We start from the raw sequence: 22,023 nt of genomic DNA on the forward strand, positions 1-22,023 counted from the left end.
AAAGCGACAGATCCATAGTTTGTTTGGCGAGTGAACGATGTCTATTTCACGAGCAAGCTGTGCAGCGAGTTGACTATTCTTCAAGCTACAGCGGTTTGTATGCAGCCATATAACCATATGTAGCCTATACATTCTACAAAAGACCATTCATACGGAAGGGTTGTTTAATGATCAAGAGGTAATCTTATAAATCGTATATATAAATCTGTATAAATCTACATCTAACAAAACAAAAATATCACACATTGTCAGTGCAATGGGCAATGATGTAATGGTTATTGTTGAAGTGGATTTTCTACTGAAATGAAGGGTAGTTAAAAGTGAGTAGGCCTATAGCATACTGAAGGCAAGAAATCCTGCCCCTATCATCAACTTCTCTATCGCTGAGTATCGCTGTTAGTGACAACATAATGATTGTGTTGAAGTGTAGCCGTGCTTAAACGATTCACAATTTCGTGCAATTAAATCAGTCGTGAGAAATTGAGAAAAGTCTTCATGATAAATTATGTAAATCAGTGTAACAAATATTCGCATGACATACAATCACTGTAATTCTAAAATGTCATTGAAACTTAATTGTCTAGAAAATAATTAAGTGGCTACAAGGCTTAATTGTGGTGTAGGCTAGCCTATAGACCAGATTACAATTCTTCAAACTGAAATAAGATGAACAACAGATATATAACTATGTATACCATAACAATCACGTTATTACTTTCATAAATTTGACATAATTTTATATAATTTTGTAGATATAGTAGCTTATACGATGTAGGCTTCAATATGTCGGTCCTCAATCCGCTTCTGTCATTTGCAGCAGGAAGATTTAGCTCCACAGCACGGCCCAGTGGCCACCGGCGGACTTGCAGTCTCCAGCTGCAGGACCAGTTCGAATGGATTCACTGTGCAGACCTACAGAACGATAACTTATTTTTCATTCATGTTTTTCATCCGTTTCATTGTTAATGTTTGGCTGTATACTATTTTCTATTCAATGTATTTTCAACTGAGAGTCCAATTAACCGGCATTGAACACAGTGTATATAGAACTGTGTATGAAAAACATTAATTGTAAAAGATTCCAAAGCCCAAGTGGACTACCTTTTGCTTTCTTATAGCAGTGGTTGTGCTCCATACACGCTGCATGTACCATAAACATTTATGACAACACAAGCAGGTAAACAACCTTGTATTGACAATGACCTGGAGGTCATGAGTAAATAATGAAATAGATAGTCTTAAAATAGATAGTCCAAAGTTCAAAACTGACTTAACCAGTTAATTTTCGAATCAGGATTGAAACACCCAAATGAAGCCCACCTGGAAAACAATTTTCTTGAAAATATCACCCCCCCCCCAAAAAAAACACACACATTCCAGGAAATGTTGAAGGAAAACACCTCCTGGAAAGTATAAACAAACCAGAAATAGTGTGTTTGTGACCATAAGGAGCCGATAAGATGGCATTCCATTTTGCGGTGGAGAAGAACATTCCTTCCTGTCCAAGGTCCCCAGCAGGATTCCAAAGTCTGGTTATGAGTCGAAGACAGCTGCTCGACCTTGTCTCTCCAGCTCTGTCAGCTTGCATGTGTTTGTGTGAATATGGGTGTGTGTATTTGGTGATGAGGATGACACCGGTGTCTGTTGAGGTGCGGGCGTATTTACATTTAGTCATTTTAGCAGACGCTCTTATCCAGAGCGACTTACAGTAAGTACAGGGACATTCCCCCGAGGCAAGTAGGGTGAAGTGCCTTGCCCAAGGACACAACGTCATTTGGCTTGGCGGGGAATCGATCCGGCAACCTTCTGATTACTAGTCCGACTCCCTCACCGCTCAGCCATCTGACTCCCTATTTAAGTTGAGTGTGAACACAGTGCCTGTGTGAGCGGTTGTGTGCGCGTGTGTAGGTGTTGATGAGGACTAGCAGTGTGTGTGGTTTGGCACAGAGAGAGACCGTCCCTGCAGTGTGTGGGTGTGGCACGAGCAAGAAGAGGATACTTTCCGCTCTCTCCACACTGCCCTCTAGTGCTCAGCTGACTCACCCTGAAGTCTAAAAGCACATGGAACGCCACACCTTGGTGAATACATCACCGTGTCATTTGGCCAGGCGTTAGAAGGACCCACCTTGGGTTTGACAGCACAGGATCCAGCAGGGACCCCCGGAGGCTGGAAGATGAACTCCTCACGGAACCGAGAATGAGCCAGGACGTTAGCCACCTCCGCACTCACCTCCACCACCTCGTCCACCTGTGTTGAGGCGAAGAGGGAGACAAGAGAGAGAGAGAGAGCGAGAGAGACCAGAGAGAGAGAGAGAGAGAGAGAGAGAGAGACCACGGAAGCAGATGGTGAAAGACAGAATAAATATGTCCTTCTAAAAAAAACGTAATCGAATAAACCGAGATACTGGACAAGATCGCTCACATCTGTTTTCCCCACTAACCTTGAACGTGTACCGACAGTCGAAACGCAGACTGTCTCCTGCCCCAGTGATGTTGCCGTTGTAGATGACCAGGGAGCTCCCAGAGCTGCCTTTACGAACCTTGAAGAGACGGTATGTGGCAGAAGCAAACTGGAAGTCACCTGTCAATCCAGAGAACAAGAGAAAGAAAGAAATTGAATGGTAAAACCCAGGAATGGCACATTTAGAAAAATAAAAAATAAATCTCATGACTACTAGATATTTATTCATGCTGATTCGTTACTGTAAATGAGGAAAACAAAATGGGCATTGTTGTTTTCAAAGAGCATTGATTTAACTCACCCAGAAGGGCCTCCAGTTCCTTGTTGTTCACGGCGATGACACTGGCTGTGACCAATTGCGGGGTACTGAAGCCCACCTCCTCAGCCAATTGCAAAAGATCCTGCCACCATAGGGCTCCGCCCAAACACTCACCTACAAATCACAGGGACGGAATAGAGCATAACTTACCCACTAAAAGTCGTAAATCAATGTGAATCATTCTCAGCAATATATTCAGCTCGAGCTGCTCTGGCACTGGTTGGTTCAAGCGAAAATGTCAGGAAGTGTTATTGTACCATGTCTTGATTAGCTTGATACAACTGTAACTATTGAACCCCAAGGGAGGTTACTCTTGTCGTACACACCCCACAAGACCGTGTGGTCCTTAATCTCCCGCGTGAGTCTTGCACTGCTGTAGACATCACTGAAGTACAGCTCACCCCCATCCTGAAAACAAAGGCAGGGTTACTGGACTGGTGGCTAAATGTGACAGACAGGAAGATAAGATGACGGGACCTTTGATGACACGTCTCACAGAGTAGGAACAGAAGGCGATTGTTTGTCGGAGATAAGAGCACCTTAAGAACTTTGTATGCTTCACTCAGTACTCTCTTCTTGTCCGGAGACAGATTTACCACACAGTTGGATCTATAAAACGACAAATACAATTTAACCAGCAACAACAACTATTCTTTACGTAAGACTCCTTGCGATTAGTCCAATGGCTCGACGGGACGTTAAAGTGCTTCTCTCCACATGGGGTCTGTTGAACATGATTACTTACATAATCACATCAAAGGAGTTCTCCTTCAGGCCCGCATCAGTTAGAGCTTCAATGTAGCCCTGGACAAAGTCCACGTTGGGCTTCTCGAAACCAAAGTCCAGCATGTGGTGGTCAATGAACTTCCTGGCCACCTCAAGCTAAAGCAGAAGAAGACAAATGAACTGCTACTCGAGAACCTTACAGACAGCCTGTCAACAACCACACATTGTTCGGTCCAGACCAAACTCCACGGTCAACACCAGGGACAAAACAACATGATGGGGAGCGACAGCTAGCTGACTGTTTCACCAGGTGTTCAGGACCGGGCTACGTTGAGACTGATGGTGACCCCTCGTCTGTACCTGGTCCGGGGTCATGTCGATGCCGGTGACGTGGCCCCTCTCTCCCACCATCTGACTGAGCATGTAGCAGTCCCGGCCACTGCCACTTCCCAGGTCCAGAACCCTGCAGCCTTCCAGGCACTCTGGCACCACCAGCCCACATCCATAGTACCTGGAGGGACAGAGACAGGTGTGCGTTTGTGTGTGTGTGAGGTAGAGTGTGTGTGTGAGACAGAGAGAGAGAGAGAGAGAGAGAGAGGGAGAGAGAGAGAGAGGAGACACTGAATAAGAATTGAACAAAAAAGGATGAATGAGACTGACTTTTGACTGCGAGTGTGTTTTAGAAAGAGATGTGGAAATTGTGAGCGTGTTCCTGGATGTCTGTACACACTTGGCTGTAACCTCAGGGTGAACCCTCTTCAACGCCTGTCTGATGTGGGCTGGGATAGGTTGAGTAGGAGCAACACAGGCGTTGCTCTTAAGGTCAGATGTGTTCTTTAGAATATTTCCATAATAGTCCTGAAAGATTGTGATAAAATGATTTCATAAAAATATATGCAAACTGTTATACATGAATAGTGACTTACTGTGCTATGTAAATACTTACCTTGACATCCACATGAGTAGTTGAACCGACGAATCCACTGGAAAATTCCCTACAGCGACATCAGACATACATTAAACAAATGTAATGTAAAGTTTTGGGGGCAATGTTTATACTTATTCAGATCGATTGTCCTGATAATAGGCCTATTGATAAACAAACGCGTAGCTACAGGATTAGAGGGAAATCTGGATAACTGTACAGTTGTGTACATTGTCTGCAAATCTGATCCGCTTTATAATTATTGTCGTTTTGACACTGCAAATACATTGTCGCCAACATAACTGTGGCCAAATGCAAACTTACCCAGTTTTCGAACCTTTAGTTTCTGTCATGGCACGTTTGTAGAGCGCTGAAGCCGTCCGAAGAAATCTAAGAGTTCAGTTATCTCAGAGCCATATCAAAATATGGTTTATCTTTCCTTCTTCTTCATTGACTTCTGGTTGGTGTATCGATCTAACTGTAAAGGTAGCCAGGCCTCTACGCATACACCGCCACCTACTGTACTGGGATAGTTCAAACAGTCAACATTGTAATTCGTGTCACCTTAAACTGTCTATGGCTTTTATCGTGCCTTATTCATTTCATAATGTATCCCAAAGCAATGTCAATAAACCAACAAAAAGAGTCTCGGCATTTCAGGGTATGTTTATTAAACGTGTCTATTTAGCTGGTGATGGGTTGCTGACACGAGAAAACAAACATGATCGAACATGTAAATACCCTTGAAGCTGAAAACAGAACTAAATAATGTCTTTGGCTTGCTGCCCCTGCATACAACTTTGAAATATTCGAGTGTCCATCAGATAATTCATCAGCGGTTGGTGGGCTAGAGTAGGCTATAGGCTAGGGTTCACTCCCGCGTGATTTAATATATTGTGGAAATGCATGTAAAAGATGCATATTTAATTCTGCTTGAAATACCAGCAGTTATAGTTGGAAGTCTATAACTTGTCTTAAACTTATAGCTTTAGTTTTGAGCTTTAGTTCGTGGGGAAGAACATCGCAGAACAGTGCCCCACAATGTAAAAACCACAAATGTCAAAATGAAACAACCAGTGATATTACTTGTATACAACCATCGTAGCTAGGTTTGTGTATTTCCATTAGAATGGTGTGCTTTGTAGGTGTGCTCAAAGATTCATATAAAACATTCTGCTAAGATATTATGATGCTTATGTGTAAGCATTACAAGTCATTTACAATACCTCAGCAGCATTGAACTATTAAGGCAAGGCCATGGATTTACAAACAATTAAATGCACACTTCTAAAACCTTTATGTCCAATTATCTGTAAAGCTTGAGAGTTCTAGTAACATCAATTCAATGAATACAAGTTACATTTCACTCAAACTCATGTTCAACAAAAATGTTTTGGAAACGTATATTGTACCTGTTTTCTCATACAGACCATTTTAGCATAACATTTAATCAAGCCTTTAAAAGTTAAATTACGTAAGGCCTCTAACCACTCTAACAAACACAGAAATGCTTCTTTTTTTTCTGGCACAGTACAATCAATAGGTGTGTTCGACTTTATGCAGCGCCGGCGTCGCCGACAGTCGCCTGCAGCCGGCTGCCTTGAAGCTGAGAATGCCATTGGCTGCTTCAAGTCAGCCGGACTGCAGGCACCTGCAAGCGACTTCGGTGCTGCATGAATTCGAACACATCTATTGATTCAATGGAGTAGACCATCGTTGAGAGAAAGGGCCAATCAGGGGCCTTGATGAGAGGACGTAATTGATAACCACTATATGCGTTACATGCACTTTCCGATGCATGATTTAATCTCACACCGCAGCAAACAAAACATGAACACGTTGACATAACAGAACAATAACAGACTTTGGTGTAAATTAAGACTGGATTTGTCAAAACATGATCTTAGTGTGATTACACTCTATTTTATAGCTCTTTTAATTATTTATGTGCAAAATATAAATTGCTTCACACTTCCAGCCCTCCCAATCACAAACAGGGGGGAAGACATGGCTATGTGACATGTGGTGTTACCTCCTAGAAAGCACTTTAAGAAGCGACAAAAACTCTTCTACCACAACTTCCCACACAGGTCCTGTGCTTGGTGTCCCTGCCCTGTTTCAAACTAGAAAAAGCACACCTCTCCACACAATCTCCCTGTCCCCGTTTGGTGGTCCAGTACCATTCTCCCTCACTTCCTACCGCCGCACAGGAAGGAGCCGTGATTGGTCGGTTACGTGTCAGAATGGCTGTGGTCTCCCAGCGTGGTCAGTCGTCGACCGTTTTCGTTGACCCCGACAGTGTGGCACCCTGTGTGAGTATCAACACTGTGTCACCTGATTCCTCTGGTCGAGGACTGGGGAGGAGAAGGAAAGGGGGAAGACATTTGCGTGGCTCGACCTGTGTGACAGGTTGTTGAAGGGGGATTTTCCATCTCTTATGCAGTAAGGCTGCCATGACAGTATGGCCCGGGGAGCTCACAATAGTCACACACGCGCGCATGACATCAGACAGACACATTACATTCTCACAGAAAAAAAAACACACCCGCAGTAGTCTCTTGAAAGGCATTTCCGATCGCCCCCCCCCCCCCCCCCCACACGCACACACACAAACACGTCTTGTATTGTCTTCTGTTGGTCTCTCTTATCTCTTTCCTCTCCCCTCCTCGGTGAAGGCGTAGCTTGGCTTGGTCAGCTCAGCCCTGGGGCTCAGTGCTGTTGCCATGGTGATGCCCCTCCTGCTCGTTGATGGTGTGAAGGAGCAGGCACACCGGGGGCGGGGCCACGGGTGGTGGTGGCGCTGTGGAGGGCCCGCGCTCCGGCCTCCCCTCCGGCCCCGCCTCCGGCCCCCCTGGCGCTTGCTCCTCGTCCCCCGTCGGGGCAGGATGACCACAGCCGTCGCAGAAGTCCCTCGTTTCTTCCTCCTCCTCCTCCTCTCCCTCCTCCTCCTCCTCGCGGCTCAGCAGGCTCTCCAGCTCCCTCAACTCCCTGTCCTCCTGGCTCCCTCCTCCTCCTCCTCCGCCCCAAAAACCGCCTCCCCCGTTCCGGCCACACACGCACACCTCGATCCCCGAGTCCCCCGTGAACCTCCGCCTCCTCCCCCCGCCGGACACCCTCTCCTTGTCCTCCGTCCCTCCCCCCGTCCCCCTTGTGTCCCCGAGCAGGGGCTCCTTGCAGCAGTCTTCCCCATTCTCCGGGCCCGCCGTCCCGTCGGACGGGAGTCGCTCCGGGGGACCTCCGGACAGGGAGTCCCCCTCCTGTGGGGCCTGAGCCAGGGGCTTGTCGTCAGGCTTGTGCCTGTAGCTGCCTATGGTGATGGGGGGCTGGGGCTCGTCCAGGCTGGGCCAGCGGGGGTCGGAGGCAGGGGGTACAGCAGCGCTCTGGCTGGGGGGGCAGCAGACGTCCTGCTGGTTGGAGGTCAGGGGGCTGGGGGCCAGGGAGGGGCTGGTGTGTAAGGCACTGTAGGGTGGGGGAGGGGTGGGTGGCCGGTTCACCACTTCATCGTAGTCTGGCAGGAGGTAATTGGGTAGAAACCCTGTGGGAGGAAGGAACAGAAGAGGGTTCTAGAAACTGCGCACCAAGAGAAGAACATGAAGTTGTAAAAAAAAAAAAAAAAAAAAAAGAAACCAACTAAAAGAAACCCTAACCTCTGACTACGTGGTGTGCTACATATCCTTGCGTGCAGACAGAGGAGCCCCTAATAGTTGCAACCGCAAGCTTACTTAAACTGACCGTTCGCTTTACTCAGCATGTTAAGATTTGTACTCAGCATGTTAAGGATAAACAGTCAAACTCCATATTGTGTTGGAACTAGTTCCAAACCGATCAAACGGATTCCACACCATATTATGAAAAACAACTTGCACAAGAACTCAAGGATAAAAAGAGGATTTCTAGTTCCAAAGATTCAGACAAATCTGGACCGCCATAGGCTTGTCTCCTTGCTGCGTGCTGCCAGAATAAACTTTCTTGACTCCATAAAATCACTGTGCACTACTTGATAAAAGATGTTCCTAACGGGGGCAGAGGAGGAAGTAGGTCAATTGCTAAGAGCGGGAGAAGCCCAGCTGTGAGCTGGTGTTGCAAGAAACCGTTGGCATGGCACCAATACACCGGCGGTTTCCTGAAAACTGGGGCATGTAAACAGGCCTCAGACCATCGCTGAAATGCAACTCCTCGGCTCACTGGGATAACAAAAGACTATCGGTCAGGGCACACGGTGATGCTGGTGAGAGGCCGTTAGCTCTGATGCTACAGTAGGAATGGCAACTGGCAATAGTGCCCATTATCTCCTGTAGATAGTGTAGTAGAGTAACATAGTGTAGTTCTTCTAGAAATTCTAGACGTATGCAGTTTGGTTCTTCAAGGGCAGTGGACGTCATTTGAATAAAAGAAAAAGGAAAAAACACAAAACACAAACCATCACTAACTATATCAAAACGGTATCACAGTACAGTTCTTTGAGGCGGTCTGGCATAGCGTTGTGTCCTAGGTCATGTAAGTGGTCTAGCGGAGTGTCATGGCGTCGAGGTGTCGTGCCCCTTACTGAAGTAGAAGGGCACTGAGGTGTAGTTGTGGGCCTCCCTGTAGGCGATGAGGTTGATCTCGTGCTGCCTCTGCTGCTGCTGCAGACGGTGTTTGGTGCGGCGGTGGTGACACACGCAGCAGCAGCTTAGGATGAAGATGAGGGCCCACACCAGCCAGAACCCTTGGGAAGCCAAACACACACGCGCCGCAGTTCAAGCACAACACAAAACAGACCCCGTCTTTAGCAGTGTTGCAGAAAGGATTGTCAAAGTGCGTGCACATTTTGAAAGCTCATTCGTGTCATTTTGTCATCATCGGTTTGAATAAAACTTGACTGTAAGAGGAGGACAGTGCAGCTTAAGTACTTAAAACAGGACCTGAACCCTAAATGACTATGGGACCACTGTTAGAGCTACTACAGGACCACATGACTGTATTACAGCATTAGACACTGCAACGCTTGGGCCGCCACAAACGATTCTGCTAGCAAACATAAATCCCACAAGGTGGAACCTCAGACACACATGACCTCGTGCAGGTCCACGTGTCCTTGTCACTGGCACGTCAGTGACTGACAGGAGACATGAAGAAGCAGAAATGCAGAAGAACTAGCTCCGGGAATGTGTGGTGGAGTGGCACAGGAGAAGAAGGCTAGCCCCCCAATCCCCCAAATGGATTCGAAAAAAGTCCACCAACGCCCTTCGTTCCCGAGCTCAACTTACACCACAGTTCATAGTAGTAGCTGCAGCACTGCGACTCTCCACAGCAGTGGCCGGACTCGCAGACGTAGCTCTGGTTCCTCACGCCCTCGCAGTGCAACAGGCTCTGGAGAAGACAAGAGGAGGCAGATTAGGTCGGTGGAGGGGGCAGGTTTACCAGGGAGTCAGATGGCTGAGCGGCGAGGGAGTCGGACTAGTAATCTTAAGGTTGCCGGGTCGATTCCCCGCCGTGCCAAATGACGTTGTGTCCTTCGGCAAGGCACTTCACCCTACTTGCCTCGGGGGAATGTCCCTGTGATTACTGTAAGTCACTCTGGATAAGAGCGTCTGCTAAATGACTACGTGAAGCCCTCTGCGATGGCTTGTTAAAATGTTTTTTAAGGATTGATTTGAGGAGAAGACCCAGTGAGCGTGAAGCAAACGGGCAAAGTGATCGAAAGTCATCAAAGAGAGTGTCCTACTTGGAAAACCAAAGTTCTTCCATGTCCATTGTGGCTGCCTCTCCTTTACACTGCTGCTAAGCTGTAAGAATTTCATTAGTGTCCAGAGCTCAGATTTCCTCCTCCACTAATCACACACAGAGCCACTATCCACCCAAGTCATCACTTGTGACTACGAGTGAAAACAAAACATAAATGCCAAAACAAGACCACAATACCATTTTTTCTCACATTAAGGTACTATGTAGACCTAGTCACAGAAGGTTTGTACACTACGGATGAGAGGTTTCTCAATTCTTAACTAAAATCTCCACTTTTAAAATGAATAGTTTCAATGTATGAGGGGTTTTCTACCTTTGGGTGGCCTACAGATAAATATTGGCCTGTATTCAAAAATAAATACATTTAATTAGAAACGTCTTATGAATAAAACTTGACATGACTGTCTCAATGCCATAACACATACTATCGATAAGTTACTCAATGACTAAGACTCTGAGAGTTTAAAAGATTCCACACAAAAAAATAAAAATAAAGACACTAATCAAGTACTGTTAGCTTAGCTTTGAAACTGGCATCCTGTCACACATTTTCTTCAAGATAATTAAACATTCGGATCCCAGGTTGGGCTATAAGAAGGGTCGGTCTTTTCCTATCCATAAGCCTACCAGTGGTGTTTTCCGAAGAAGAGGCATTGGGATCCGAGGTAAGTCCTTTCAACTTGAGGGTCATTATCCACACAGAGAAAAAGGTGAAAGGGAGCTCTCTTTCTTTCAAAACACACACACACACACCTTCTCCACACACACACACACACACACCCACACAGATTGCTGTACGGAAATTTCCGAGCAGCAGCAATGTGGTGTGAGTAGCTAACCAGAGCCCTGGATAATAAGGAGCCCCCTCTGCATTCAAAACGGCAGGCTGTGTGTGTGTGTGTGTGTCTGTGTGTGTGTGTGTGGTAGAGACAGAGAGAGAGGGAGGACAGTAACACAGGAATGACAAGACCCACCGCAGCCCACACGCCAGTCCAGGATCCAATTCTCACACCCGTCAAAAGACACCAACTCCACCACCGAAAACCAAAAGGCTTCCACGCTGCCCATTCGTAGTTTGTCCAAGAGCCTCATCAAGCTTATTTCTTTGTTTTCCTTCATCAAACATGCTCCTTCTACTCCAAAACAACCACATTTGAGCTCGACGTCATGAAACATTGTGTTCCCTTCTGTTCCTTTCCTTTGTCCTGACCAGTCCAGTTGTTCTGTCTGACTAAGCATTCTCCTCCATGTGTCTCCATTTGGCAAGCTCAGGCCCTCCTCTAACAGTTGGAATTCAAATTCAAACAACTAGCTCCTGTGATTTTGTCTGCACTACATGACGGGTTCTGCATATGGATGGACATGGAGTGGGGGGGGGGGACTAAATGATGGCTGCAGACCAAAACAGAAGAAAGAGATCCTTTAGACAAGCCAATAGAATACGCTAGGCTAATGCTATGTGAGGGCTTGTCAGACGATAGGACAGGTCTGGTCAGGACCCTGAGGTGAAGTAGCAGTGACACGCATAACCTAGGCAGTGGACATTTTAAAATGATATACACCACAGCACACCATGTAGCCGACTGGACCGACAGAAAAACATACAATAATAGACATTAAACAATGGCACTCAATCCAAACCATTGATGCAGAAATGAAGAGGCGTCGTTTTTTCCAAATTTCTTTCGCTCAGCTTTTCCCCCCGAGACGCCGAGACAGCACTGCTGAAACAGTGACCTGGTGGGGAACCTTAACCGACAGGATTCCTTAAGGTTTTCCCGGCACGGCCCAATAGAACAACATGCAGCTCTTCAGAGACAGCTTATGGCAGATTGAGTTACAGTGCCAATACCCTACAGGGCTCAGGCATATTAGAAATTAATTAAATCTAAATGGACTATAATGAGGAGCTGCTGAAACGACCAGACAACGGGATAGTGATTCTGTATTACCGCTTGACTACCAAACATTGTTCACTGGGATTTCGGCTCAAACGCATTCTCAGTCGCATATGATATGGCATTCAATTTGGAGACAATCCCCCCTCCACACTCACACAGAGAGCTGACAGATCTGCTGAAATGTTGTTTCTTCATTCAAAGGCTAACTAGTGTCCCTGGTTGAAAGTCAAGTTTCTTTGCTGGTTTTACAACTCGTAAGTGAATAAGATGAAGAAGTAGTAGGTTACTGAAAGTAACTAAAGCACCATCTAGGACTAGATTTTAGTCTTTGAACGTTACCTGATATTCCCCTTTCATTGGTCACTGTGGACACAAATAAACATGCAAGAACTTTCCTCAAAGAACTCAAAATGTTCCACAAGGTAAGAAAATAAATATGCAAGAACTTTTCTAAAATAACTCAAATGTTGCACAAGGTAAGAAGAAGAACAAACCAATGATGACACCACTTTCAGGAGCATCCCACACATTCCTCAAGTCTCCTCCAATGAAATGGACGGTGTGTTCCCACCAAAACAAAACAGCAGATTTATTTATTTCCTGCCATGCCCTGTGCAGCAAACTATGTACCTCGTAAGTCACATTTGAATCGTGACAGACAACTTGGTTGCCCAATCTAAAAAGTGCCTCTGGAAATCCTGTTTGCACTTTCCATGGCATTGGCTTGGCAAATCATTGTTATCTCTCAAGCCCACATTCTGTTTAAAGTGAAACGTGAGTTTAGCAATCTGTCCGGTTTTAAAAGGTTATAATAATATGGGCCCCAAGCCCAAACGGTCATCTGTAACTTCATACATTTCACCTCCCAGTATGCAATTGAGAGCAAGGCCCCTGTATCAAGCCTCCCTTAACACACTCACCTGATTGTAAGTGGTCTAGCTATCTTGCAGTTTATTTGCAATGATTAATATCTCACAGGTTAAATAATACGTAGCAAGCTAGTTTAGACAACTCAAGTAAGGGGGTTGATTAAGCTACTTGCGTCAGTACTCTGCAATACGATTTTATTATAGGCTACCAGTGTGCCAGCTAACTAGCTACGTACAAGACCGGTACATATAATATCGTCGTAAAAAGGTAGTGTAGGGCAGGCATCACATCTTCTTTGCATAGTATACTTTGATATCTAATGTAATAGTACAAGTAACATACCTAGCAACGCTCGATCTAGTGTACTTTATTAACAAGTTGTGTGACTGACAACTTGACAACTGACACCAGACTTGTTTAAGTGACATTTCTTGCAACAAACCTACACTGACTATAGATGTATCTTTACAGTAGGCAGAAAAGTGATACTGTACTTCCGTCAACAACTAAATTGCTGAGTATCACAGCATCGCCTATCTTAAATGGGTCAAGTTAAGCACCAAGTTGTAAAGTTATTAGCTACTAGGCTAGCTTGGTAGCTAACGTTGGAAAAATATATTGAATGTTGTCTAAATAGTTTGGACAATGAAAACGCTTCTTATTACACTAGAGGGCATGCTATTTAGACTCGGTTCTATCTAACTAGCTAACAAACTAACTAGTATTTATAAACCATATAAATGGCTGCTAATCTTGTCTAATAACAGTTAGCTAGATAGCTAATAGCCAAGTGTGAGTATTACAGTGTTATTCAACATAGGCTAATAGAGATGGTCTGCTAGCAAAACAACATAGCTGGCTTCATAACGGCTAGCGCACTAGCTGGGTTTTGACTGCAAGTACGAAACCATGCTTTGCTAACTCGGAAATCTTACCCCGTCTGCTGTTGACTCGGTGGGGGTGACAGCCCCTATAGCATGCAAAAACAGTCCCATTTTTAGAGCCAAACATAAAGCCGCTCTCATTCCTCCAACTAGCTACCGAACCTATGGAAAATCATATGCGTATAATCTTTTTAGTGAAAAGAAAGAAAATCACAGAGTAGTGCTCGACCCCGGACGAGGGCCACCACATGCACCGCCTCCTTGCTGAAACGTCATTGGAGATTTAAAGGAGGTACAACATTGGTGCAACCGGTTGCTCTGTGTCACTGGCTGATACAGCTGTTATGCAAGGTGTTCCATCGTACCAGGACTCCTTGCTGGGCTGGGTGTGGCCTGGTCCTGTTCTATGTGCACAACGCGATGGGTGTTTTTGCGTTACTCACTAACTGCCTGAAGACAGTTCAGCCAATCACAAACCGGTGCGCCTTCAGTGTTCCACCAATCATACAGCGATGCGCCTCCGATGCGATTAAAAGTTGTTTTTCTTGTTTACTTTCTGGTAAAATAAATGTTTCTTTTGATTTTACGAGTATGCAAAGAAAGCACAACTCCATAAACATAACACCTGAAAGGAGTCAAAAGTTATTGGTCTAAAGTGAATTGCCATATTAAAGTGTTTATTGTCATCATGATTTATCCCAATTAAAACATCCAGCAGCAAACATGTCACATTTGGTTTTTATCCATTTGTACATTGTGATCATATTTTATATTCAGACCTTATTCATACAATACCATCATAATTAAAAACAATAGGTCTGTGATGTTCCACACTATACTTCATAACAACCCAGTCCATCATCATCATCATCATCTTGTAGAAACTGAATATTATAATAATATCATAATCATTTACACATTTAATAAGCATTACACATAACATAGTGTTAAGGTTATGACATGACCATTACCAATCCCTTTCACGGGGTTCCCGAAAAGGCACCCCCAGCTGAGTGAAGACATCCTGCTCCTGGGGCGTGTGTAAGGGCGTCCCCCCGTACATCTTCACACTGCCCTGCCGCTGCACGTCCCTGTTGAGCGAGTGTTCCGACAGGCTCATGCCTTTCGTCTTAGCCAACGCCCTCATGGAGCGGTTGAAGTGAGCCGAGCCGGTGAAGTACACGAGAGAGCAGGCGAACTCCCCGTGAGGCACCACGATGATGTCGAGCCGGCGGTGACGGCGGTCGGGCCCGGGCAGACGGCACACGCCCATGTACTTCTTCTGCTCTCCGTTCTCCTCGTGGCTCACGAGGTCGTCGGTCAGGAAGCCTGGAAGGGAGAGCAGCAGGCACGCATATCCTCAATGTATTGCGTCATAAAACTGGCTTCCAGGGTTTCCGGCAGAACATAACCCTGTTAAGTTAAGGTGGTAGGGTGGGGTTTGCCGGCGGAGCGGGGGGGGGTTTGTCCTCCAATGCGTTCTGCAGAGGGAGACTGGCATTGGTCACAGTTTGTAATGAAAGGGAGGACAACGGCGGATATTGCTCTAAAAAAATATATATATATTTTTTTTTTTTAAATGATGACGTAGTTAAGGTGGCAGGCGCGTGTTGCTTAGGCGGCTGCCTTAACTGAAAAGTGCTGCGGGAAACCCTGGGCTTCAGTGGTTTTGTCACAACGTGCTGCATGAGAGACAGGTGCGGCACAAAAGTGCAGAAAAAAGGAAAACTAGGTAAGAAGATCCCTTTCGAATCCAATGCATTTTTTTTTTATCTATTTATACGACACAGCTCATCCATCAATATGTCTGGCCTTGTCCTACCACTCTGATGGAGGATCTGCAGGACCTTGACGAAGACGCCCTTGTGGGAGTGTCCGTCTGGGTGGGAGATGAGTATGTCCACATCTCCACATGTGGCCTTTCCTCGGCGGTAGGAGCCGCACGCGATGGCCAGCAGGCCCTGGTCCACAGTCAGGGCTGCCTCCCGCACCTGGAAACATCACATCACCAGGAACGCACATGAGTAGGGATTCAGACCGTGTAGGAGAACGTTATCGCTGCACATGAGAGGCCAGAATCAAATGCTATTGCCCTGAAATGTGACTGGATGTGTGTAAGCCAGTACTACGATGTGAAACATTTTAATTCTTAGGGAATTTTCTTCACCATTTGATGTTAACGAGCATTAATGACAAAGTTGGTTGATAATATTTACAAAAGAAATTACATTTTAGATGTAGTAGGAGTTTAGGTGGATCCTGAAGTTATTATACATTTAGAAAAGCAAGCATGGTATTGTAAATCTTCTCAAACGCTTGAAATTCTGAACCGTTTCGCCCGCTTCAAATTGTAAAAACAAACCGTTTGTGTTTTTCATATCCCCAAAAGACCAACAAGTAAGTGTGTACCTCAGAGGAGACAGAGCTGGATGGGAGATAGGCAGGCAGTACATATTCTTTTGACAAGCCAAGAGAAGACGCATGCTAAAGTCATCTCTCTAATCTGCACTTTCTATCTGGCAACCCCAGAGGGAAGTGGAAATCCAAGTAATACTATATGAAAACAACTGGCTCTGGACCCAGCATCCAGGTATAAGGCCTGACTTATGATACGCCAAGTTTCTGGAGCAAGATCCCCCCTTTTGGGACGAGGTACTCGGTAAGAATACTGTCTGTTTTCTCAATCACCACGCTGCAGTCATGGAGAAAGGCTCCCTAACAGGTTTCTTTGGAGCCAATGCAAATGTTAAAATCATACTTGGCTCCAACGCCCCCTCCTTTCGAGCACTTCACCTTACAAGTCCTCTTTTTTTTACGATGGATTCAAAAGAAGAGCCTTTGCATCAAATAATTCTAGATTCTATTAAATTCCACGGAAGATGATGGATTTGATGAATGATCCTCAAGGCAATTTCAGTTGATGTTCAAGAATGTAAAAAAAAAAAAAAAAGGTTAGAAGTTGTGGAGATACCGTTTTCTCAATGGCAGATGCCTCTTCTCTGGGCATCCGGTCTAGAAAGTCGTCATAATGCTTCAGTCCTATCTTCTGAATGTAGTTCAGGTTGGCCTTTGAGCGGATGTCCTCCAAAGTACGAAAACCCTGACAGGATAAAATCAAATTGCATGAATAAATAAAACTAACAGATAAGGTCAACTGTAATCCAATCAGAAACCCTGAATCACAACATATGCCACCACGAAAGTATAATACAAAGTCAGGCCCCTGCTTTGCAAGACACAGCAAAAAACATCAGAGAAATCTGTTAAATAATGAATTAAGTGAAATGAATGTTGTTCTTAAGTTGTTCTTCTTTTTCATTGACCTGCTGGTACCAAAGCTGTGCGGTCTTGGCTCCAGCTCCCCAGATGTTGCTAAACAGCTCGAGGACGGGCACGGCCTCTCCAATGTGGTCCAGCTTGCGGAGGTGGCCGCTCTCCATGATCTCGTCAATCTTATCGGCCATGCGTTTACCAATGCCCGGGATCCTACACGCCTCCTGAAGTCGAACAGACAAACATTAGAACCTGGCTGGGCCTGGTCTTATCTACTGCTGACCACATACAAACAAAGCCAACATGACTAGCCAACAAACTGTAGTCCAAAGAACTCAAAAAAAGGAACTACAAAATGGCCACAGCCTGAAAGTCAACCCACTGCTGTCACATGACTTACACCGTACGACGTGATAGGCTTGTGGTAGCTCTTGAGGGCATTCACAGCCTTGGAGTAGCCCAATGCCCTCCACTTGTCCCCCTGGTGTGTGTAAGCCTTGGCAAGCACCTCCAGTTTGTCTGTTATGTGTTTGTTGTGATTATCAGTCTTGGACTGGGACGACTGGGCGCAGACCCACTTTCCTGAGATGGGTTTGTGTTCGACAGTGCTGGAGGTAGGGCTCTCATCCTTGGGGTGCTGGCCACTGATCAGTGCCTCCAGGTCACCCTGTGAGACACCCTCTTCGTCTTTCAGGTCGTCTGTTGTTCCCGGGACCTGAGAGAGCAGGGAAGGGGAGGGTGACTCTGCAGAGAAGAGGGCTGGATGGGTGTTTTTGTAAGGCAAATATGGTTTATGAAGGAAATGTCAGCGTTTGCGTGCACGAATCGAGCCAACCTACAGTTGGTGCTGAGGACTCGTCTGGTGTGGGCTCCTCGGGAACAGCGTCCTTCACATCCTGTGTGGCTGGCACATTCATGGGAAATTCTTCTTTGACATCTGCCAGTGGGGTTTCCTTTTTCGGGTGTCTAGAACGAACAGGATGTGGTTAACTTTTCTTCTTTCTATACTAATGAGCAATGATCCAAGTCAAACATTCCCTCTGACTCAACCACCTTGCACGTATTTTGGAAAAACAACAGGGAATTTGACTTGCTGACCTCTCTGGGGTTAACAGGCTGAAGTCTGCTGTGTCCAGAAGTCGTTTCTCAGTGATACAGGAGCTCAGCCAGGTGCATTTGACTAAAAATACTCCAGGGGGCAGTACATCTGGTTTCAACAGGCGGAGGGCCCGGTCTCTGTCCATACTGTCATCCACCAAGACATGGGTAACACTGGGACGGAGAGAGCTCTCGCTCTGTCCCCCATTTTGAACGATCTGCCTCTCAAAGATCTGACATCTGGCCTTCCCTATACTGGCTGGGAGGATGAACACAGTGATGCCCTCAAATACATTTCCTGTGGGGAGAGAGAGTGTAATATTGATGAGCATTGTCTTGAATCCCTTGATCTTCTCTCTCTCACACACACACACACACACACACACACACACACACACACACACACACACACACACACACACACACACACACACACACACACACACACACACACACACACACACACACACACATACATACATACAACACTCTCACAGATACAAACACACACAGTACCTGTCACACTTGTTTCTTCAGACTTTCTCTTGAGTGGGGGTGCACCCTTTCCGTCCCTGACGCCCGCTCTTTTCACTTTAGGAAACGCTTTCATAATTCCGTGAGGCTCCATTTCGTCAGGGAAAGGGGAGACCTGCAAATAAATGATTCGTCTTGAAAATAACGTTTATTTTAAGATGTTCCGTTTAAATCCACGGTAGATAGCGTCGGGTACTACTGTAAATCTAGCTAGTCTAGCTAGCTACAAAGTTGCAACGCTTTGTAGCTAGTTTCAGTATGCTAACACAATACATTGAAATGGTACCATTAGATCATATTTCACTTAATCCATTGAATCAAAGTAGTGTTTCACAAAATGATGCGAAATCAATTAGCATGTGCAACTAATTCGATTTATAAGTAAAAATGCATCTCTCTTACCCCTTTCGGGGACCACAAAATCATAAAATCCAACACAGGTTTAAAAAACATATCAACTTCCGGGTCATTAATTTCTAATCATCGCCAGGCATTAACCGTTTACTTCCACCCCCAAAATGTATATCTGATTTGAATGCAAGCCATGCTTATATAGGATTAGCAACTGAACAATTAGGTTTTTATTTAGTTTTATATTTCAGAAGACATAACGCTACATCTATTTGATCATGACCTCCGTTGCCGTGGCTACACGTGCTGTTTCAGGAAGTGCACGTTTTCGAAACAACCAACAGCAACATGGCTGTGCAATGCTGGGCTGATATCCTTAAATCGTCTAAGAAAACCGCTTTAATTCATGATGGTCAGTGCACCTTTAAGTTTTAAACTGCCGATTTGTATTTGCATTCATTTGTATAGTTGCAATGTTGCATAATAAGTACAATAGCACTTGTGATTAGTTGCAAGCGACTTAGCAATGCTAACAAACTCGTCACTGTGGCATGGGATCAATCCTGTACGATAGCTAGCTCATGCTTATAGCAAATCGATCTACAAATACCCAACTGATTTAGCTACTTTGTGTGAATTGGATCTCTTTAGGGAAAAGGAAGATCCACTATCTCTTTACAGATGGGAAAGAAATGGCAGAGGAATATGACTTGAATACAGACGAATTAATTGGTAAGCATAATAGTACATGTCACGGAGAGAGTGTTGTTGGTTATGATATTTATTTCTTAAGCACATTCTTAATAACATAAGTGCATTTGTCTTAGTAAGAAAATGGCGTTCAAAAAGCCCTCTGGGCGCAGAGGGGCCGTGGCAGATAGAAGTTGGTGAGCCTTTCCCAACAACGGTCGGCACTTTGGAATCAGAGGTTATAAAGGAGAACTGCTCAAATGTGAGTTTCACACACATTGTATGCACACTTTAATGTTGGAGCCTGAATTTAAACACACGTCATGGTTTTGAAAGAATATTGAAAGAAAACAACACAATTTATACATTATTTTAAATCCTTTCGTGTCAGCATGATATTTGAATTAATCGGTGGTGTCTCGGTCTTGTGTTTGCCCAGCCTGTGTTCCTGCGTAAGGACACGAAGACCAGTTTTCAGTGGAGAGTCAGGAACCTTCCGTACCCCAGTGACGTGTACAACTTGTCTGTGGAACCTACAGAACGATGCTGCATCATACGGACGTCCAATAAAAAGTGAGCCACCTTATCCTGTATGTTGTTTTCACTTAGGTTCATTCTGCAGCATTGCACGAGCTTCTGGCACGGACATCTGGCGAAATCACAAACTTTGTGTTGTTGTTCACTTTCCCATAGGGGGCACTGTTGACAAGAGATTTATCCTTAGACTGACACTAATAATTTGGTCACAAAATCGTCTGTCTGTCCAGGTACTTTAAGAAGTTCAACATCCCTGACCTTGATAGAAACCTCCTGCCATTGGACAGTTCTGCTCTTAGCTTTACCCACGCCAACAACACACTGATAGTCACTGTAAGTACCGTTGACTTCTATGTTAAAAGTATATGCATTGTTCAAACCTGCTGAAACACACAGTTCATCAAATACAGGGTCTTAGTTTCTTTAAAAGTTACGTTTTTTGATCTGTAAGTGCTCACTTTCTGGGCTTTTCTTTGTTTTCACTGAGGAAAACAAATTCAAGTGCACCTCAAAGGTCTGCAAATGTGAGAACAGCACCTTTAAATCAAATACTTTCAGAAAACAAAACATTGTCATTCAAGATGGGACCAATTTGCCGTGTGATAATCTAAGGATGCATGAAACCCATATTAATCATTCATCCACGATCGGTCATATTGTGATTTTATGACTTGTTGAGACATGGATCTCATTTCAACTCTCAGAATCAAAACAAATCCAATTGTATTTGTACAAGCCCCTTTTGACAAACAGTGTCACAGAGGGCTTCACAGACACCCACAGATCAGCACCTATAACCTAACCCTAATCCCTAACCATAATCTAACCCTTCAAAACCTCACCTATGACTACACCGTGACACTCTCTGGGGATTGCGTCACAGAATATGCCTTAACGATTGGTCACTGGGGCTTCGACGAATAAGATGATGGACTTCTGCAACGTCCCTCTAATCATAATTGGTCTCTCTGATACTTGATTTCTTATTTTGTGCGTTGTCCAACTTCTGTCTGAACATGATTGCAGAAAGGGATGTGCATGGGGGGTGGTGGTGGGGGGGGGGGGGTGGGCGGGAGGAGGGGAGACAGGGACTGTTATAGTCATCACTCTGCCGTTCTCCCCTCAGTACAAGAAGCCCAAAGAGGTTTTAACCCTGGAACACGAGCTACTGAGGGAACTGAAGAAACTGAAAGGGACCAACGAAGGCGACGTCGACTGCAAGACCCAGTGAGGACGCGTCAGAACCCATGACTCAGTCGTTAGTGTTTGATGCCGTGTGCTGTTGCGTACCCTGCTCGCAATCCGATCCTGAATCTCAGCTGTTCTGTGGGGTTGCCCCCATTAGAAGACTGCAGCACAGTGCCTTGTCCCATGGTTTAATGGTTTTCATTGTGTTAACTAATTTGGGTCTCTTGAATGAAGCCAACAAATTACTGCTCAAGCCTGTGTCTTGTTTTTTTTCTTTCAACCTTTCCTGTTACTGGTTTTCAACGTGCGTTTTTTACCAGGAAAAAAAGCGTTTTGAGAAGATGTTTGCTGATGTTCAGTAAAACGTTCCCCGAAGAATCATTGTCGAAGCGCTGTAAATTTTGAAGTCTGAAAGTGTATTGTTCTGTTATTACTATTTTGACTGTGAATCAATCAATAAATAAAATTGTATGTTGTTGAATTATGGTCGCCGTTGTTTTAATACCCCACCTACATATGTGAACGGACTATGCGGAAGG

At 45.0% G+C, this 22,023-nt stretch overlaps 4 protein-coding genes across 6 annotated transcripts; 1 reads left to right on the plus strand and 3 right to left on the minus strand.

Annotated features, from left to right (window-relative positions):
* Positions 1–137: 137 nt before the first annotated feature.
* Positions 138–4,897, minus strand: as3mt (arsenite methyltransferase). The gene is made up of 11 exons (XM_047043804.1): positions 4,756–4,897; positions 4,453–4,501; positions 4,237–4,364; positions 3,867–4,017; positions 3,526–3,662; positions 3,320–3,389; positions 3,107–3,188; positions 2,763–2,894; positions 2,442–2,581; positions 2,126–2,248; positions 138–912 (listed from the first exon to the last, which is right to left on the minus strand). Exons 1-11 carry the CDS (start codon positions 4,782–4,784, stop codon positions 808–810), a joined length of 1,146 nt encoding a protein of 381 aa, XP_046899760.1. The 5' UTR covers positions 4,785–4,897; the 3' UTR covers positions 138–807.
* A 1,419-nt stretch (positions 4,898–6,316) lies between these two features.
* wbp1lb (WW domain binding protein 1-like b) lies at positions 6,317–14,099 on the minus strand. The gene is made up of 4 exons (XM_047044168.1): positions 13,865–14,099; positions 9,681–9,783; positions 8,978–9,139; positions 6,317–7,966 (listed from the first exon to the last, which is right to left on the minus strand). The coding sequence occupies exons 1-4, from the start codon at positions 13,952–13,954 to the stop codon at positions 7,128–7,130; spliced, it is 1,194 nt and encodes a 397-aa protein (XP_046900124.1). The 5' UTR covers positions 13,955–14,099; the 3' UTR covers positions 6,317–7,127.
* Positions 14,100–14,473: 374 nt separating this feature from the next.
* Positions 14,474–19,224, minus strand: poll (polymerase (DNA directed), lambda). Of its 3 annotated transcripts, XM_047044175.1 has the most exons (10): positions 19,121–19,224; positions 18,701–18,833; positions 18,185–18,482; positions 17,926–18,052; positions 17,487–17,801; positions 17,137–17,310; positions 16,785–16,913; positions 15,636–15,804; positions 15,446–15,495; positions 15,151–15,294 (listed from the first exon to the last, which is right to left on the minus strand). In XM_047044175.1, exons 1-10 carry the CDS (start codon positions 19,169–19,171, stop codon positions 15,235–15,237), a joined length of 1,506 nt encoding a protein of 501 aa, XP_046900131.1. In that variant the 5' UTR covers positions 19,172–19,224; the 3' UTR covers positions 15,151–15,234. The 3 variants fall into 3 exon arrangements, with proteins under 3 accessions (XP_046900130.1, XP_046900131.1, XP_046900132.1); XM_047044174.1 differs by lacking the exons at positions 15,151–15,294; positions 15,446–15,495 and adding an exon at positions 14,474–15,142; XM_047044176.1 differs by having other exon boundaries at positions 15,205–15,495.
* A 172-nt stretch (positions 19,225–19,396) lies between these two features.
* dpcd (deleted in primary ciliary dyskinesia homolog (mouse)) lies at positions 19,397–21,965 on the plus strand. Its single transcript, XM_047044177.1, has 6 exons — positions 19,397–19,481; positions 19,721–19,801; positions 19,897–20,021; positions 20,199–20,332; positions 20,527–20,629; positions 21,423–21,965. The coding sequence occupies exons 1-6, from the start codon at positions 19,418–19,420 to the stop codon at positions 21,525–21,527; spliced, it is 612 nt and encodes a 203-aa protein (XP_046900133.1). The 5' UTR covers positions 19,397–19,417; the 3' UTR covers positions 21,528–21,965.
* The last annotated feature ends 58 nt before the right edge of the window (positions 21,966–22,023 follow it).

The sequence above is a fragment of the Hypomesus transpacificus genome, chromosome 21, assembly GCF_021917145.1.
Source record: "Hypomesus transpacificus isolate Combined female chromosome 21, fHypTra1, whole genome shotgun sequence".
Lineage (NCBI taxonomy): Eukaryota > Metazoa > Chordata > Actinopteri > Osmeriformes > Osmeridae > Hypomesus > Hypomesus transpacificus.

Coding starts and splice junctions, on each gene's coding strand:
- as3mt (XM_047043804.1), bottom strand. CDS start 4,784: ATGACAGAAACTAAAGGTTCGAAAACTGG. Junction 4,018..4,236: donor CACCCTGAGGTTACAGCCAA/GTGTGTACAGAC, acceptor CTGTCCCTCCAG/GTACTATGGATGTGGGCTGG. Junction 2,582..2,762: donor GGAACTGGAGGCCCTTCTGG/GTGAGTTAAATC, acceptor CTGGATTGACAG/GTGACTTCCAGTTTGCTTCT.
- wbp1lb (XM_047044168.1), bottom strand. CDS start 13,954: ATGAGAGCGGCTTTATGTTTGGCTCTAAAAATGGGACTGTTTTTGCAT. Junction 9,784..13,864: donor CCGAGTCAACAGCAGACGGG/GTAAGATTTCCG, acceptor TGTCTTCTCCAG/AGCCTGTTGCACTGCGAGGG. Junction 7,967..8,977: donor CTCAGTGCCCTTCTACTTCA/GTAAGGGGCACG, acceptor TTCCTCCCACAG/GGTTTCTACCCAATTACCTC.
- poll (XM_047044174.1), bottom strand. CDS start 19,171: ATGTTTTTTAAACCTGTGTTGGATTTTATGATTTTGTGGTCCCCGAAA. Junction 18,834..19,120: donor TTTTGTGGTCCCCGAAAGGG/GTAAGAGAGATG, acceptor ATTTATTTGCAG/GTCTCCCCTTTCCCTGACGA. Junction 16,914..17,136: donor CACAGCTTTGGTACCAGCAG/GTCAATGAAAAA, acceptor TTATCCTGTCAG/GGTTTTCGTACTTTGGAGGA.
- dpcd (XM_047044177.1), top strand. CDS start 19,418: ATGGCTGTGCAATGCTGGGCTGATATCCTTAAATCGTCTAAGAAAACC. Junction 19,482..19,720: donor AACCGCTTTAATTCATGATG/GTCAGTGCACCT, acceptor GGATCTCTTTAG/GGAAAAGGAAGATCCACTAT. Junction 20,022..20,198: donor TAAAGGAGAACTGCTCAAAT/GTGAGTTTCACA, acceptor GTGTTTGCCCAG/CCTGTGTTCCTGCGTAAGGA.